Source organism: Rana temporaria, chromosome 12 (genome assembly GCF_905171775.1).
Source record: "Rana temporaria chromosome 12, aRanTem1.1, whole genome shotgun sequence".
Classification (NCBI taxonomy): Eukaryota; Metazoa; Chordata; class Amphibia; order Anura; family Ranidae; genus Rana; species Rana temporaria.
Window position 1 is genome coordinate 129,217,739 of NC_053500.1, and position 14,496 is coordinate 129,232,234.

At 42.9% G+C, this 14,496-nt stretch overlaps 1 protein-coding gene across 1 annotated transcript; it reads left to right on the plus strand.

The window, feature by feature from the left end:
- The first annotated feature begins 11,630 nt into the window (after positions 1-11,630).
- On the plus strand, positions 11,631-12,548 carry LOC120918374 (olfactory receptor 6-like). The gene has a single exon (XM_040329918.1). The coding sequence runs from the start codon at positions 11,631-11,633 to the stop codon at positions 12,546-12,548; it is 918 nt and encodes a 305-aa protein (XP_040185852.1).
- The last annotated feature ends 1,948 nt before the right edge of the window (positions 12,549-14,496 follow it).

Consider the following 14,496-nt stretch of genomic DNA (forward strand, 5'->3'; position numbering starts at 1 on the left):
AATCTTTGGGTTATGAATATTTAGCTGACCTCAGCCAATCCCTGGGGTCAGAAGGTGGTTAATGAGAAGAAAAATGTTTGGGAAGCCTGTTCAGTAGAGTTGTGACAGAACCGTCCCACACTCCACTTGAGTGCTTCCGTCAGTATACTGCTTCCTCCAGTCTGAACATAGATATCAGATATTATAGCCGCAAACTGCAACCAAGAACTAGGCAGGACTAGTTTAGCTGCAAAACTGGATCTGTTTATTGAACAAGAATACAGGCTTTTTATACACTTGAAAAGTATGCCAGTCCCCACATGACCAATAACCAAAATATTTACCCAAAACATCACACAATGGGTTGAATAACAAGGTAGGGCAGACTCATGGCTAATCCCCCTCTATCAACTACTAGCTGACAATGATATAATTAACATGCTAATTAACTCAGCACTTAAACCAGCCTGGGTGAACAGACTGGCTGGCAACAAGACTAAAACAAAGTACATTACACATTATCATAAATATAAACACAGAACACTTTGAGACAATAGCAGGAGACCCCAGTAACAGACCGTCCGGCTCCTACATTGAAGAACATGGAACAGAGGCCAATGTGACCAGCTCTTTTAATGAACATGTATAGTTCAGAATCAAACAAACCAGGACTTGTCTTCATTTATTTCTTGAGTGATATTGTTGATAAATATCACTGTCCCATTTCAAGTAATCCAAACCACATTCTTAATGTCCATTATGTAGTCCATTATTTGCTCAGTCACCCTGTGCCCCTAATAGACACAGGGTAAATTACACCTAAGAGGGGCATGGGGAGCCGAGACAGGGGTTTCCCTACCTCTCTCATATAAGTTGGGTTCCACAGGACCCAAAGTGACTCCCGTCACAACAGTCATTCTCTTGGGGCTGCTGCCCCTAGGAGGCAGCCTGTGTGTATACTCAAAAGTTGTTATTAGGCTTTACTATTTGGCTGACTGAGGGTCTGTAGGAACTTGGATTGAAAGATATTTGCTGGATGGCATCCTCTGTGGAAGTTGGCCTGGAGACGGTCCTTTTCCCTCACTGAGGTGTGTTGCATAGAAGTCAGGTGGCTGACAGCTGTCCTTGGACATAGTCAGTAGGACTTTGATTTGGAGCTCCAGGTGTGCATGTGCATTTGGGATTAATGCCAGAGGTTGCTATACCCAACAAAGGCTGCTGTTATAGGATTTGTGTTTGAGAGTCTGTCCCCCTGTATCTGTTGTGCATTTTGATGTATCCTGCACCCTCATCCCTCTTTCCTATTAATGACTGCAATAAAACTTAAAAAAAACATCCCTTAGACTGAGCCTGTGTTTGTCGGTGTGCTTGGAACTGGTATCTGGGCCTGGCAGCTTCTGAACGGGTAAGGGAGACCTGGGAAATTTCCAGTGGACCCCTCCAGGATTAAGTACTACATTAAAGTAGACATTAAAGTAGATAGTCATCCAAAACCTTCCACTACTACTACTATCTACTGCTAAATCTCCTCTCATCCAAATTCTAAAATGAATCCATCTAACCATGTAAAGCAAAAATTGCTATACATGCCTTTTCTAAAGCCGATATGGTCCGGTCTCCAGCAGCGGATGCTATGTGCTGGAGAGAACCGACATTGGCTGGAACATGCCTGGGAAGTGATTTCACCCTGGCAGTTACTATTGGGCTTCTATTGTTGGCTGACTCTCCTGCACACTCCCACACACTGAAGCCACCACTGACAGCACAGGGTGAGACCGGACCGACAGAACAGGTAAGTAATAGCGATTTCTTCTTTGCAGGGCTAGATAGATTAGGTTTAAAATATCTCTGAGAGTTCGTTTTTGGCTGAACTTCCACTTAAAATTATGGACAATGTAACAGAAGGAGCTGGGGCACACAAAAGGTTAATGCCTCGTACACACGACCAGTTTTCCCGTCGGAAAACCTGCGATGGGAGCTTTTGGCCGGGAATCCCGGCCGTGTGTATGCTCCATCGCAGTTTTTCCGGCGGGAAAACTGCCGAACAAAAAAAGAGAGCAGGATCTCTTTTTTCTATCAGGAAAAAATCCTGGCGGGAAAACCGTTCGTCTGTATGCTTTTCCAACGGGAAAAAAACGTGCATGCTCTGAAACAATTCAACGCATGCTCGGAAGCATAGAACTTTATTTTGTCAGCTCGTCGTAGTCTTTTATGTCACCGCGTTCTTGGCAGTCAAATGTTCACCAGACTTTTGTGTGACCATGTGTATGCAAGGCAAGCTTAAGAGGAATTCCGTCTGGAAAACTGTTGGTTTTTTATCCAACGGAAAAGTTGTGTGTACGAGACATAATAGACTCCCAAAACCTCCAGGTTAACAGTAGTAACGTTATATAGCAGGGGGATCTAATTATGGTATTATCCAGGACATACAGAAAGGTAGGGGTTAACATCAGGATCCACCTATAAGTAAAATATTGCTTTTAGAGGACAAGCATTTTGTCAAATAAATCACTTTTTATATCGGAAAAGCATTGGAATACTTTGGGCTTTTATTACTGCTCAAGGTTGTAAACAAGTTAAAAATAGTTAGTTAGGTACTGTCCCGAATGGAAGGGTAGGAGTTAATGCTTTCAGGGTTCTTTGGTCTTTTTTGGCAGGCTTTTCTCTGGGTCTGACCCATAGATCCTGTGTTATAAAAGAGGTCCGGCGCAAGAGAGTTCCAGGGAGCCTGGGGTTGGAGAGCCCCTGAGAGAAAGTTCCCCTTGCAGAAAAGAGAGATCCGGTGCCAGACCGGTGCCTGTAAGGGAATGAGACAGAGAACAACACCCGCGAGTAGCAGAAGGATGTCGCTCATTACTATTGGGATGTAAAGTCACCGGAACTTGGGGTTCGCCTCGAAGACACAAGCTGCTGGAGAATGCCTCTGATGGACTCTGTAATTACATGGACACTACCTTTGCTGGTATATGGGAATTATGTTAGGGATATAGGAAAGACATACTGTATGTCTCTGAATGTTGAACTTTGTAATGACTTTTTCACTTTTTTAAATAAAGTTTTGAAATCTTGTTCCCGGTCTGAAGTTACTAAAGGGGTGTAAGGCAAGTAACCAGCACCATCCCAGGGTTCAGGTCAATGGGTACTTGGGGTATGAAGACATCAGTATGGAAGTAATGTAGTGTGAAGACATCAGTGGTTACTTAGGTTAGCAGAGGTTTTTTTTTTGAAAAAATATTTTTATAGTAGCCCACGCAGGGGCCAAACCTTTATTACCCACGCAGGGGCAAAATTTAGGTTACAGCAACATACCATAACTTGAATTCTATGTACAACTTAACACAAACTACAAACTACTACCCCAATGTGGGGAGAGGTTCCAGTTCAGGGGGAATCTGTGCTCAAACTGGTGTTATCAGAATACTTCAAAAAAAGAATTTCTGGGCTCAGTTCGCTTTTAAATATAGTACCAATCTAGGCCTTGTGTACTTATTCACTTGCTGTGGTGGCATCTTCTAGCCAACATGTCCAAACTTTATCAAACTTTTGTGGGCAACCCCTGTTCGAATAAGTGGCCTTGTATAAGGGTAAGCTGGCATTTATCAGACTTTTCTAAAAATCGAATAGAGGGGGGGGGGGTTGACTGTTTCCAGGTCATCAAGATGGCTTTATGAGCGTAATACAGTAGCAGGGATATAAGTACTTTATCGCTCTAATCACTGACATTTGTTCAACCAACCCCAGCAGACAGTATTTAGGATCGTAGGGAACACTGGTCTTGGTTACCTTTGCAATTGCCTGAATGACCTCAGGTTAACAGAGGTTTAACAAGCAGCCTGTCAATAACATGTGCCTGTTAAAGGTGTGACAGCCTGTAGCAGTGAGGGTGATGTTATCGGCACTCCTTCCACCAGCGGTTTGTCTCTCAGAGCAACAGGAGCGGATCTGCGCCACCAAGATTCCCATCCTGTATAGAGGTATGAAAGCATGGCGGGGCCCACTCCGCTACTAGGGAATGGTAGTGTGATGCGCTGGACAGGTGGATGTGGACAAGACTGCTAAATGCAAGTTACAGAGAATGGGGCAGATCCACAACAGGATTACGCCGGCGTATCTATTGATACGCCGGCGTAATTTTAAAATTGCCGCGTCGTATCTTTGTTTTGTATCTACAAAACAAGATACAACGGCATCTCGGAGGGATCCGACAGGCGTACGTCTTAGTACGCCGTCGGATCTTAAGGTGCAATATTTCGGCGGCCGCTAGGTGGCGTTTCCGTAGAGTTCCGCGTTGAGTATGCAAATTAGCTATTTACGGCGATCCACGAACGTACGTCCGGCCGGCGCATTTTTTTACGTCGTTTTCGTTCGGCTTTTTCCGACGTATAGTTAAAGCTGCTATATGGTGGCGTACTCAATGTTAAGTATGGGCGTCCTTCACGCGTAGAAATGTGAAATTTTTACGTCGTTTGCGTAAGTCGTTCGCGAATAGGGATTTGCGTAGAATGACGTCACCATCGGAAGCATTGACTTGTTCCGGGTTAATTTCGAGCATGCGCACTGGGATACCCCCATGGACGACGCATGCGCAGTACAAAAAAAACTTTGTTTACGTCAGGTCACGACGTATTAACATAAAAAACGCCCCCATTACATCCATTTGAATTCCGCGCCCTTACGCCGCCAGAGATACACTACGCCGCTGTAACTTATGGCGCGAATTCTTTCAGGATTCAAAATAAAATAAATAAGTTGCAGCGGCGTAGTGTATCTTAGATACGCTGCGCCCGGCGGATTCTTATGCTCAGGTACGTGGATCTGCCCCACTGTGTTTTCATGGGGACCTGAGAGTTAACTGGAGAACAGTTATGGTGCAAGTGTACACAGTGTACATTCTTACTCTAAATGCAGAGTCCCAATTCCCGACTCATTTCGAGTCCTGACTCTAAATGCTGTCACGATTCAAAAACAGCGTGGCTGTGTCATTCATTCTCTGTTTCCTGTGAATGAATAGACTACAACTACTGTCAGTCACAGCAGCTGATGGATTGAAGGTCTGAATTGTACTCCTAAATCACCGATCACAGGTTCAATGCTTGCCAGGCTCCTGCAGTAAAATATAATAAATGCACTTTTCTGCAAAAATATGTGCATTTATTATTTTTTCTTAAAAGGTGAATTTATCCTTTAATTTGTTAGTCAAGTCCATATAAATTTGATAGTACAGTAAAACCTTGGTTTGAGAGCGTTTTGCAAGACAAGCAAAATGTTTTAATAAATGTTGCCTTGATATACAAGCGATGTTTTGGTATAAGAGTAGCGTCATGTCACAACTGAGGATAAAAAAAGAAGAGAGGAGCCTCTAAGTGTAGTAATATGGTTACATTTAATGAAGGTACAACATTTAGCAACTTATTGCTACACTTAGAGGTGCCTCTCTTCTCTTTTATACCCTGTAAAAAAAAATGCTTTGATATACAAGTGCTTTGGATTACAAGCATGTTTCTGGAATGAGTTATGCTTGCAAACCAAGGTTTTACTGTGCATGTAACCCTCCCCTCCGCCTTCAGATCTTAGATGCAATTCTTCAGCGTCCGCTGGGTGGCGTTACTGTCGTATTCCGCGTCGAGTATGCAAATTAGCTATTTCCGACGATCCATGAACGTACGAGCGGCCGTCGCATTCTTTTACGTTGTTTCCGTTCGACTTTTTTTGGCGTATAGTTAAAGCTGCTATTTGGTGGCGTACGCAATGTTAAGTATGGCTGTCGTTCCCGCGTCGAATTTGAAAAAAAATGTTTTTGTTTGCTTAAGTCGTCCGTGAATGGGGCTGGACGTAATTTACGTCCACGTCAAAACAATGACATCCTTGTGACGTCATTTAGCGAAATGCACGGTGCGAAATGCGCAGTTCGTTTGGCGCGGGGACACGCTTCATTTAAATGAAACACGCCCCCTACTCGTCTATTTGAATTACGCGCCGTTACGCCACGAGAGATACGCTGCGCCGCCGTAACTTACGGCGCAAATTCTTTCTGGATTCAAAGCTTGCAAAAGTAAGTTACAGCGGCGTAGCGTATCTCACATACGCTGCGCCCATGCAATTGTATGTGAATCTGCCCCAATAGTGTTTACAATACACAAGTGGAATATTAATGGAATAAGGGTTTTGCGCAAAAACTACACGCTATCAAAAATAAGTGACGGTGATGAGTGTTGCTCAATCAAAAAAACAAATTAATAATAAAGCGTGCAAAACTATATATACATAAATGTACATGAACTAAAATAGAGTGAGACGAATGAATTAGGCCTTGTACACACTACCGAGAAACTCGACGGGCGAAACACATCGTTTTGCTCGTCGAGTTCCTTGTGAAGCTGTCGAGAAACTCGACAAGCCAATTTTCTCCATTCCCGTCAAGGAAATAGAGAACATGCTTTCTTTTTGGCTCGTCGAGTTTCTCGACAGTTTCCTCGACCAAAATGTACACACGACCGGTTTCCTCGGCAAAAAAATATCTCCCAGCAAGTTTCTTGCTGGTTTTTGCCGAGAAACTCGGTCGTGTGTACGAGGCCTGAGTGATAAGTGTCCCATAAGTAAATTGCAGTGCCAAACTGCCAAAAAGGATGAAGATGCAGCTGTATATCCACTAGGCCAGGTGTATGTAAATGACAGACAGATGAAAGGTCATATCCATAAAAGGGCTCCCAGAACTCTCAACTCAATGACAAGAAAATCTTTAACCACTTCCTGACCTCCTCATGTACATTTACGTCAGCAGAATGGCACGGACAGGCACATCAACGTACCTGTACGTGCCTGCCTAGACGTGGGTGGGGGGTCCGATCGGGACCCCCCCCGGTACATGCGGAGGTCGGGTCCGCTCGGGGAGCGATCCGGGACGACGGCGCGGCTATTTGTTTATAGCCGCTCCGTCGCGATCGCTCCCTGGAGCTGAAGAACGGGGGGAGCCGTGTGTAAACACGGCTTCCCCGTGCTTCACTGTGGCGGCGCATCGATCGAGTGATCCCTTTTATTAGGGAGACTCGATCAATGATGTCAGTCCTACAGCCACACCCCCCTACACTAGTAAACACATACACAGTGATCCCTAAATGTTACAGCACCCCCTGTGTTTAACTCCCAAACTGCAACTGTCATTTTCACAATAAACAATGCAATTTAAATGCATTTTTTGCTGTGAAAATGACAATGGTCCCAAAAATGTGTCAAAATTGTCCAAAGTGTCCGCCATAATGTCGCAGTCACGAAAAAAATCGCTGATCGCCGCCATTACTAGTAAAAAAAAAAAAAAAAAAAAAAATGCAAAAAAACTATCCCCTATTTTGTAAACGCTATAAATTTTGCGCAAACCAACCGATAAACGATTATTGCGATTTTTTTTACCAAAAATAGGTAGAAGAATACGTATCGGCCTAAACTGAGGAAAAAAAAAATTTATATATGTTTTTGGGGGATATTTATTACAGCAAAAAGTAAAAAATATTGCACTTTTTTCAAAATTGTCGCTCTATTTTTGTTTATAGCGCAAAAAATAAAAACCGCCGAGGTGATCAAATACCACCAAACGAAAGCTCTATTTGTGGGGAAAAAAGGACGCCAATTTTGTTTGGGAGCCACGTCGCACGACCGCGCAATTGTCTGTTAAAGCGACGCAGTCCCGAACTGTAAAAACCCCTTGGGTCTTTAGCCAGCATATTGGTCCGGGGCTTAAGTGGTTAATGTTCTATTTTCTTGTCATTGAGGTGAGAGTTCTGGGAGCCCTTTTATGGACACTTTATTATTCATTTGGTTTTTTGATTGAGCAACACTCATCACCGTCACTTATTTTTGATAGCGTGTAGTTTTGGCCTCCATAGAGCCCTGATCCCATCATCCGGTCTGTCTGGGATTACATGAAGAGACAAAAGGATTTCAGACAGCCGACATCCACAGATGATCTGTGGTTAGTTCTCCAAGATGTTTGAAACAACTTACCTGCTGAGTTACTTCATAAACTGTGTGCAAATCTACCTAGAAGAATTGATGCTTTTTTGAAGGCAAAGGGCGGTCACTCCAAATATTGATTTGATTTGTATTTCTCTTCTGTTCACTTTCCATTTTGTTAATTGATAAAATAAACTATTAACACTTTCATTTCTGAAAGTATTCCTAATTTGCAGCACTTTTTTTCACACCTGTCTTAAACCATTGCACAGTAGTGTACATATTTTTAGCACATATAGAAAATATCTGTTTATTTTTCCAAACATGCAGTATATTAATATTTTTAGTTTGAGGTTTAGATAAACTTTAATATTTCATGTAAAGTTACTTTCTCTGAACTAGCAAAAGTTTTAATTAGGTAATAAAATAAACAAAGCCTACCCCTGAGGGACCTTGTCTATACTCCCTAGAAAATGAAATATGAATTGTAGAAAATATATAAAGAGGAAGATCAAACAATGCACTTTGGCATATAGCCCAAGAAGAGTCTGGCTTTATGTGATCACATCTGTGTGGGTTCTATATCTCTTTTATATCTATTATCTCACTTTACAGAATGTAGAAGACATTTAAAATTATTTTGTCACCAACAAATGAGCGCCTGGACATACCGGGCTGTATTTACCAATCTGACAAGGTATGATATTTACTTGATTTTACAGCATTATCAACCAGGCCAATTCTGACATTCCTCTCCTACATATAAAAATCTTTTTTTATAACCCCCAAACGTTATATATATATTTTTTATATATATATATATATATATATATATATATATATATATATATATATATATATATATATATATATATATATATATATATATATATATATATATATTTAGCAGAGACCCTAGGGAATAAAATGGCGATCCTTGCAGCTTTTTATGTCACACGTTATTTGTGCAGCAATTTTTCAAACTAATTTATTTAAGAAAAAAACAAACACTTTCATGAATTGAAAAAAAAAAAAAAAAAAAAAAATTCACCCATTTTTTTTTTTTTGTACCCAGTGGCGATCAAATACCACCAAAAGAAAGTTTTATTTGTGTGAAAATAATGATATAAATTTCATTTGTGTACAACGTTGATGACCGCGCAATTGTCAGTTAAAGTAACGCAGTGCCAAAAAGTGAAACATTTCATGAAGGGGGGTAAATCTTTCAGAGCTGATGTGGTTATGTTGCATTAGGAGGAACATGCTGAGCCCACGTCCTTGCCATCAGCCATCAGTCCAGCATACCTCTGTTACCTCACCCTCAGTGAGGCCGTGTACACACGGGCAAACATGTACGATGAAACCGGTCCGCCTGACCGTTTTCACCGTACATGTCTGCCCGGGGATTTCTGTACGATGGCTTCACTAACCATCGTACAGAAATCCGCGCGTAAACAATACTCGGGGCGTGTCCGCGGTGTCGCCGCGACGATGACGCGGGCGGGCGTGCCAGTTAAATGCTTCCACGCATGCGTCAAAGTCATTCGACGCATGCGAGGGATGGCGGGCGCTCAGACATGTACGGTAGGTCTGTACAGACGACCGAACATGTCCGAGCGGGCAGGATTCCAGCGGACTGTTTTAAAACAAGTCCAGGAATATTTGTCCGCTGGGAAAAGGCCCTGCGGGCAAATGTTTGCTGGAATCCTGCACGCTCGGGCCTACACACGACCGAACATGTCTGCTGAAACTGGCCCGCCGACCAGTTTCAGCAGACATGTTTGGTCGTGTGTATGGGGCCTTACAGAATGGGGTCCCGCCATGCACCTAGCACAGACCTCATGCATGCAGTGGCGTCTCCAGCTTTCATATTCAGGGGGGGCATATGGGGGAACAGGGACAAAAGTAGGGGGGCCAACTATAAAATGCAATTATATATATATATATATATATATATATATCCTGGGGCCCTTTACTACGATCCCACAAGGGCCCTTTCACATGTTCTGCAGTGAGCTCCCTTCCTACTATACTAGGGTGGCAGAAAACAAGAGATATATGTCACCAGCACACCAAGAAAATATAAGGGTCCAAAGCAGTGGGAGAACTAGCAGGGTTGCAAAGGTTGTTTTGCCACCGGGCCCTGGTGTTCTGCCACTGTGGGGTTCCCCAGCTGTCCTGTCCCTGCTATTGACAGCGCTGGTCTGGCATCTGTCTCCTTGGCAGCGGCGGCAGTCTATTAGGACCTAGTGCTGGTGACATGGGTGCATGCAGGGGAAGGCTGGCACTATTGGTTATAGAGAGCCGTGCCCCCAGCTGGTCACCTAGCAGCAGTAATGCTGTATAACCTTCTCTGTTGACATGCTGATCGGGATGTGATCCAGGTGATGCTCCCAGTCAGATCTAATAAACACAGTATTTATTAGCATCAAGAGTACAACCACATATATATAATCAACCGTATGTTCAGCAGCCATGTGGGCTTTGATCAATAAAATCACTGATATTTAACACTAGGATTTGAAGGCTCCGCTGCTGCTAAGCAACCTGCAGGGAGCTCAACTGTCTACAACCAATAGAGATGGGCTTGGGGTATGTTTGAAATCCCACATGCCCGATCCCGCCAGGAAGCCGACACTCCACAGTGCTAATCACAGCCAGTGAGATATTTCCTGATCTATGCAGCTGCGGACTCACTGCCTGTGATTAGCGCTGTGCAGTGTGGGCTTCCTGGCAGGCTCTGGCATGTGGAATTTTGAACATGCCCAGCCCATCTCTAACAACAAATTCTGCTGGCCCTCCTGTACATCAGCACCATAAAGTAACCAGCTCTGGGTTCCTATTTGCTGCCGCCACTGCCATGGAGATGGAGACCAGCGCTATGAATAGCCGGGACAGGACAGCAACTCTGGTTGTTCCAGCACTGGTCAACAGTGTAGGAGAGAAATGTCAGAATTGGCCTGGGTGCAGGGCCGGATTCCAGACAAGGCCAACAAGGCCAGGTCTCGGGGCGGCAGTGGGTGCAGGGGCGGCACTGCGGCTGAGAGGAGAGGACACTTTTACTTTCATATCGGGAGTTCCCCCCTGTCATGCGGATGGTGAGAGGAAGAGGAGGTGAGATAGTTCTTGGCAGCAGCAACTCCCCTCCCGGTTCTCAATGTCATTTTGTCATTTTCGGCAGCAGCACTCCCCAATGCTCAATGTTATTTCTGCCAGCAACACCCCCCCCCCCTGCTTCTCAGTGTCCTGCTGAAAAAGTCCCCCGGCGGATAATGTCCCCCCTGTACTGCGCAGGCAGGGGCGGCATTGAAGGACCTGGCCTTGGGGCGGCAAAGGGAGTAAATCCGGGCCTGCCTGGGTGGCAAATGGTATTTTAATGCTTTACCACTAATGATCTATTATGATCTGTGCTTTTATGTATAGTTTTAAATAACTAGTGCTTCAAAACTTGTATCTGCTGTTCAGTGTATGCTCAAAAAAATTACCAACACAAACAATTCACGTGTATACTGTACAATCAATAAGGTGCTATTTTTGTGCCAAAAACATCAAAGAACAAAAAAATCCACAGGTAAGTACTGAGTAATGGTAGTAATGATCAAAATAATTACCAAAACAGACACTTCCTGTGGATACAAATCAATAAAGTGCTAATTCTATATATTTTTTTTTTATACTGCAGATTTATGAATTCAATCAACACTATGTGTGGAAAGAATTATACAAAAGTCTCAGAATTTGTTCTTCTAGGATTTGGAAACCTTGGTAAATTAAATGTTGTAATGTTTATAATCTTCCTAATCATCTTTCTATTCACTATCACAGGAAATCTTCTGATTATTGTATTAGTATCCATCACCCCAGCCCTTCAGATACCCATGTATTATCTCCTAAGTCATCTCTCATTTTCAGACCTGTTGATGTCAACCAACATTCTTCCAAACATGCTTGGCGGTTTTCTTTTTAGGGCGCAAATAATTACGTACTGTGGCTGCATCACGCAGCTTTATTTTTACAGCGCTACAACCATTACAGAATGTTTCCTACTCGCAGTCATGTCCTATGATCGGTACTTGGCCATCTGTAACCCTTTGAGATATCACAGTATCATGAACATGATGTTTTGTGTCAATCTTTCAGTTTGGCCATGGCTGTTGGGTTTTACATTAAACTTTATAGGCATTTTGACTATATCAAATTTTGACTTTTGTGCTAATAATGTCATTGACCATTTCTACTGTGACCTCTCCCCTCTTCAGAAGCTCTCCTGTTCAGACACCTATTTGCTTGAACTTGAAGCTATTGTCTATTCCATACCTACATTTATTTTTCCATGTGGTTTTATCATGGTGACGTACATATGCATCTTTCATACTATTTTCAGCATACTGTCCAAAACAGGCAAACAGAAAGCATTTTCAACCTGCAGTTCTCACCTTCTGGTGGTGGTGACATTTTATGGGGCACTGATAGCTAAATACATGATACCCTTTAAAGGAAACTCTTTGATTATCAATAAGATTGCATCTTTACTTCACACTGTGTTTACTCCTTTATTAAACCCTATTATATATAGTCTGAAGAACCAAGATATCAGGAAAGCACTTCAAAAACTTTCTTAGAAATAATAAAAAAAATTATTTTATTGCTCTCACTCTAACGTTCGCGGCAACACCTCACATGTGTGGTTTGAACACCGTTTTCATATGTGGGTGGAACTTGCGTATGCGTTTGCATCTGCGTGCGAGCACACAGGGACAGGGGCACTTTAAAAAAAAATGTATTGTTAATTTTACTTAAAAAAAATTTTTTTACACTTTTAAAAAAAAATAAGAAATTTTGATCACTTTTATTTCTATTACAAGGAATGTAAACATCCCTTGTAATATGAATATGGCATGACAGGACCTCTTTACAGTGAGATATGGGGTCAATAAGACCCCACATCTTATCTCTAGGCTGGGAAGCCTAAAAAAAAACAAAAAAAAAAACAGATCACCGCTTCACAGCCAAAGCGGCGCCGTTTTTTTGAATGCAGAGGCCCGGGCGTGATGTCATAGCATCGCGCCCGGCCTCCGACGATCATAGAGACTCCGGCGACCATCTGGTCTGCCGGAAATTACTATGATCAACATCCGATCAGGTGAGTCGGTAGAAGTACTGGAGGGCGGCAGGAGGTGGGATTTCCACTCTCGCCGCCCGTAAGAATGATCAAGCGGTGGAACAGCCGCTATGATCATTCTTATGGTGTAGGGAATCAGCGGCTGAAAATGCCGATATCTGAATGATGCCTGTAGCTGCACCTATCATACAGATTTATCACCACAAAGCCGAGGACGTCATATGACAGCCAGCGGTCGGCAAGTGGTTAAGGGAGACCTGGGTCATTTCCAACAGGCACCTCCAGGGCAGAGTGCTACATTAGACATGTGCAGAACAGAAAATACATTTTTGTTTTATTTTGGCTAGATTCGTTATGTTACTAATTTTGTTTCATTGAATCATTTTTGGAAATTGTTGTTTTGTTTAGTTTTCGAACAAATTCTAACTTTTCAGACGGATTCAAATTTGAATAGAATTGAAAATATCGATCCAATTTCTGTGTGATAAATAGCTAGTTATTAAGGAGCTCAACAACCATGACTTATTTGCTGTCAGTGAGATTTTCCCTCTGACAGCAAACTATAAACAAACCAGTTAAAATGTGTAGCAGGTGTCTTGTTTCTTCCACGACCTTGCAAAGCTGGCCGCAACGGTGCCTTGCAAAGCTGGCCGCAACGGTGTACACAGGCTTTCCAGCCTGAAAGAGGGAGAGAGCTGCCTGTCACGTCTGCATGGGCTTTTCCACCCCCCTCCTTCTCCTCACTGAGTGAGTCTAATGTAATATGAGAAAGCAAAAAAATGCAGCGCTCATAACAATGTAACACTTGTTAGTGACCACAGTGTAAGTGAGGTGTACAAAAATTAATCCAGCAGCCACCTATGGGTGCTAAAAAGCAAAGAGCCCCAAACGGCAATGCTAGTAACTGTGGATAATGAAATCATGTGAAAATACACAAAACATGTGACACTGAGACCAGAGAGGGCAACACCAAAACTGAAGGTGGCACTTATGTGTTATAGTTCAAAAATTAGGTTAAGTTGTGGGCTCCCTAGGGGGATTGCCAACACCGGACCTGGGTAATAGCGGCGATAGAGGACACCCTTGGCGAGTCCCTCTCTGTATATTAAACTCTTCCGATTTTCATCTCCTATTGAAGATCTGAGCATTCACTGACACTCCCTTATTGGAAGTGTAACAAGAGGTACTTCACTATATATATATTTATATCATTGTAACAACTGACAAGTATTCCCCCCTTTTTCAACGCTTCTCTGACTCATCCACTTATTATACATTATGGGGCAGATCCACAAAAGGATTACGCCGGCGTATCTATTGATACGCCGGCGTAATTTTTAATTTCCCGCGTCGTATCTTTGTTTTGTATCCACAAAAAAAGATACGACGGCATCTGGGTTAGATCCGACAGGTGTACGCCTTAGTACGCCGTCGGATCTTAAATGCAA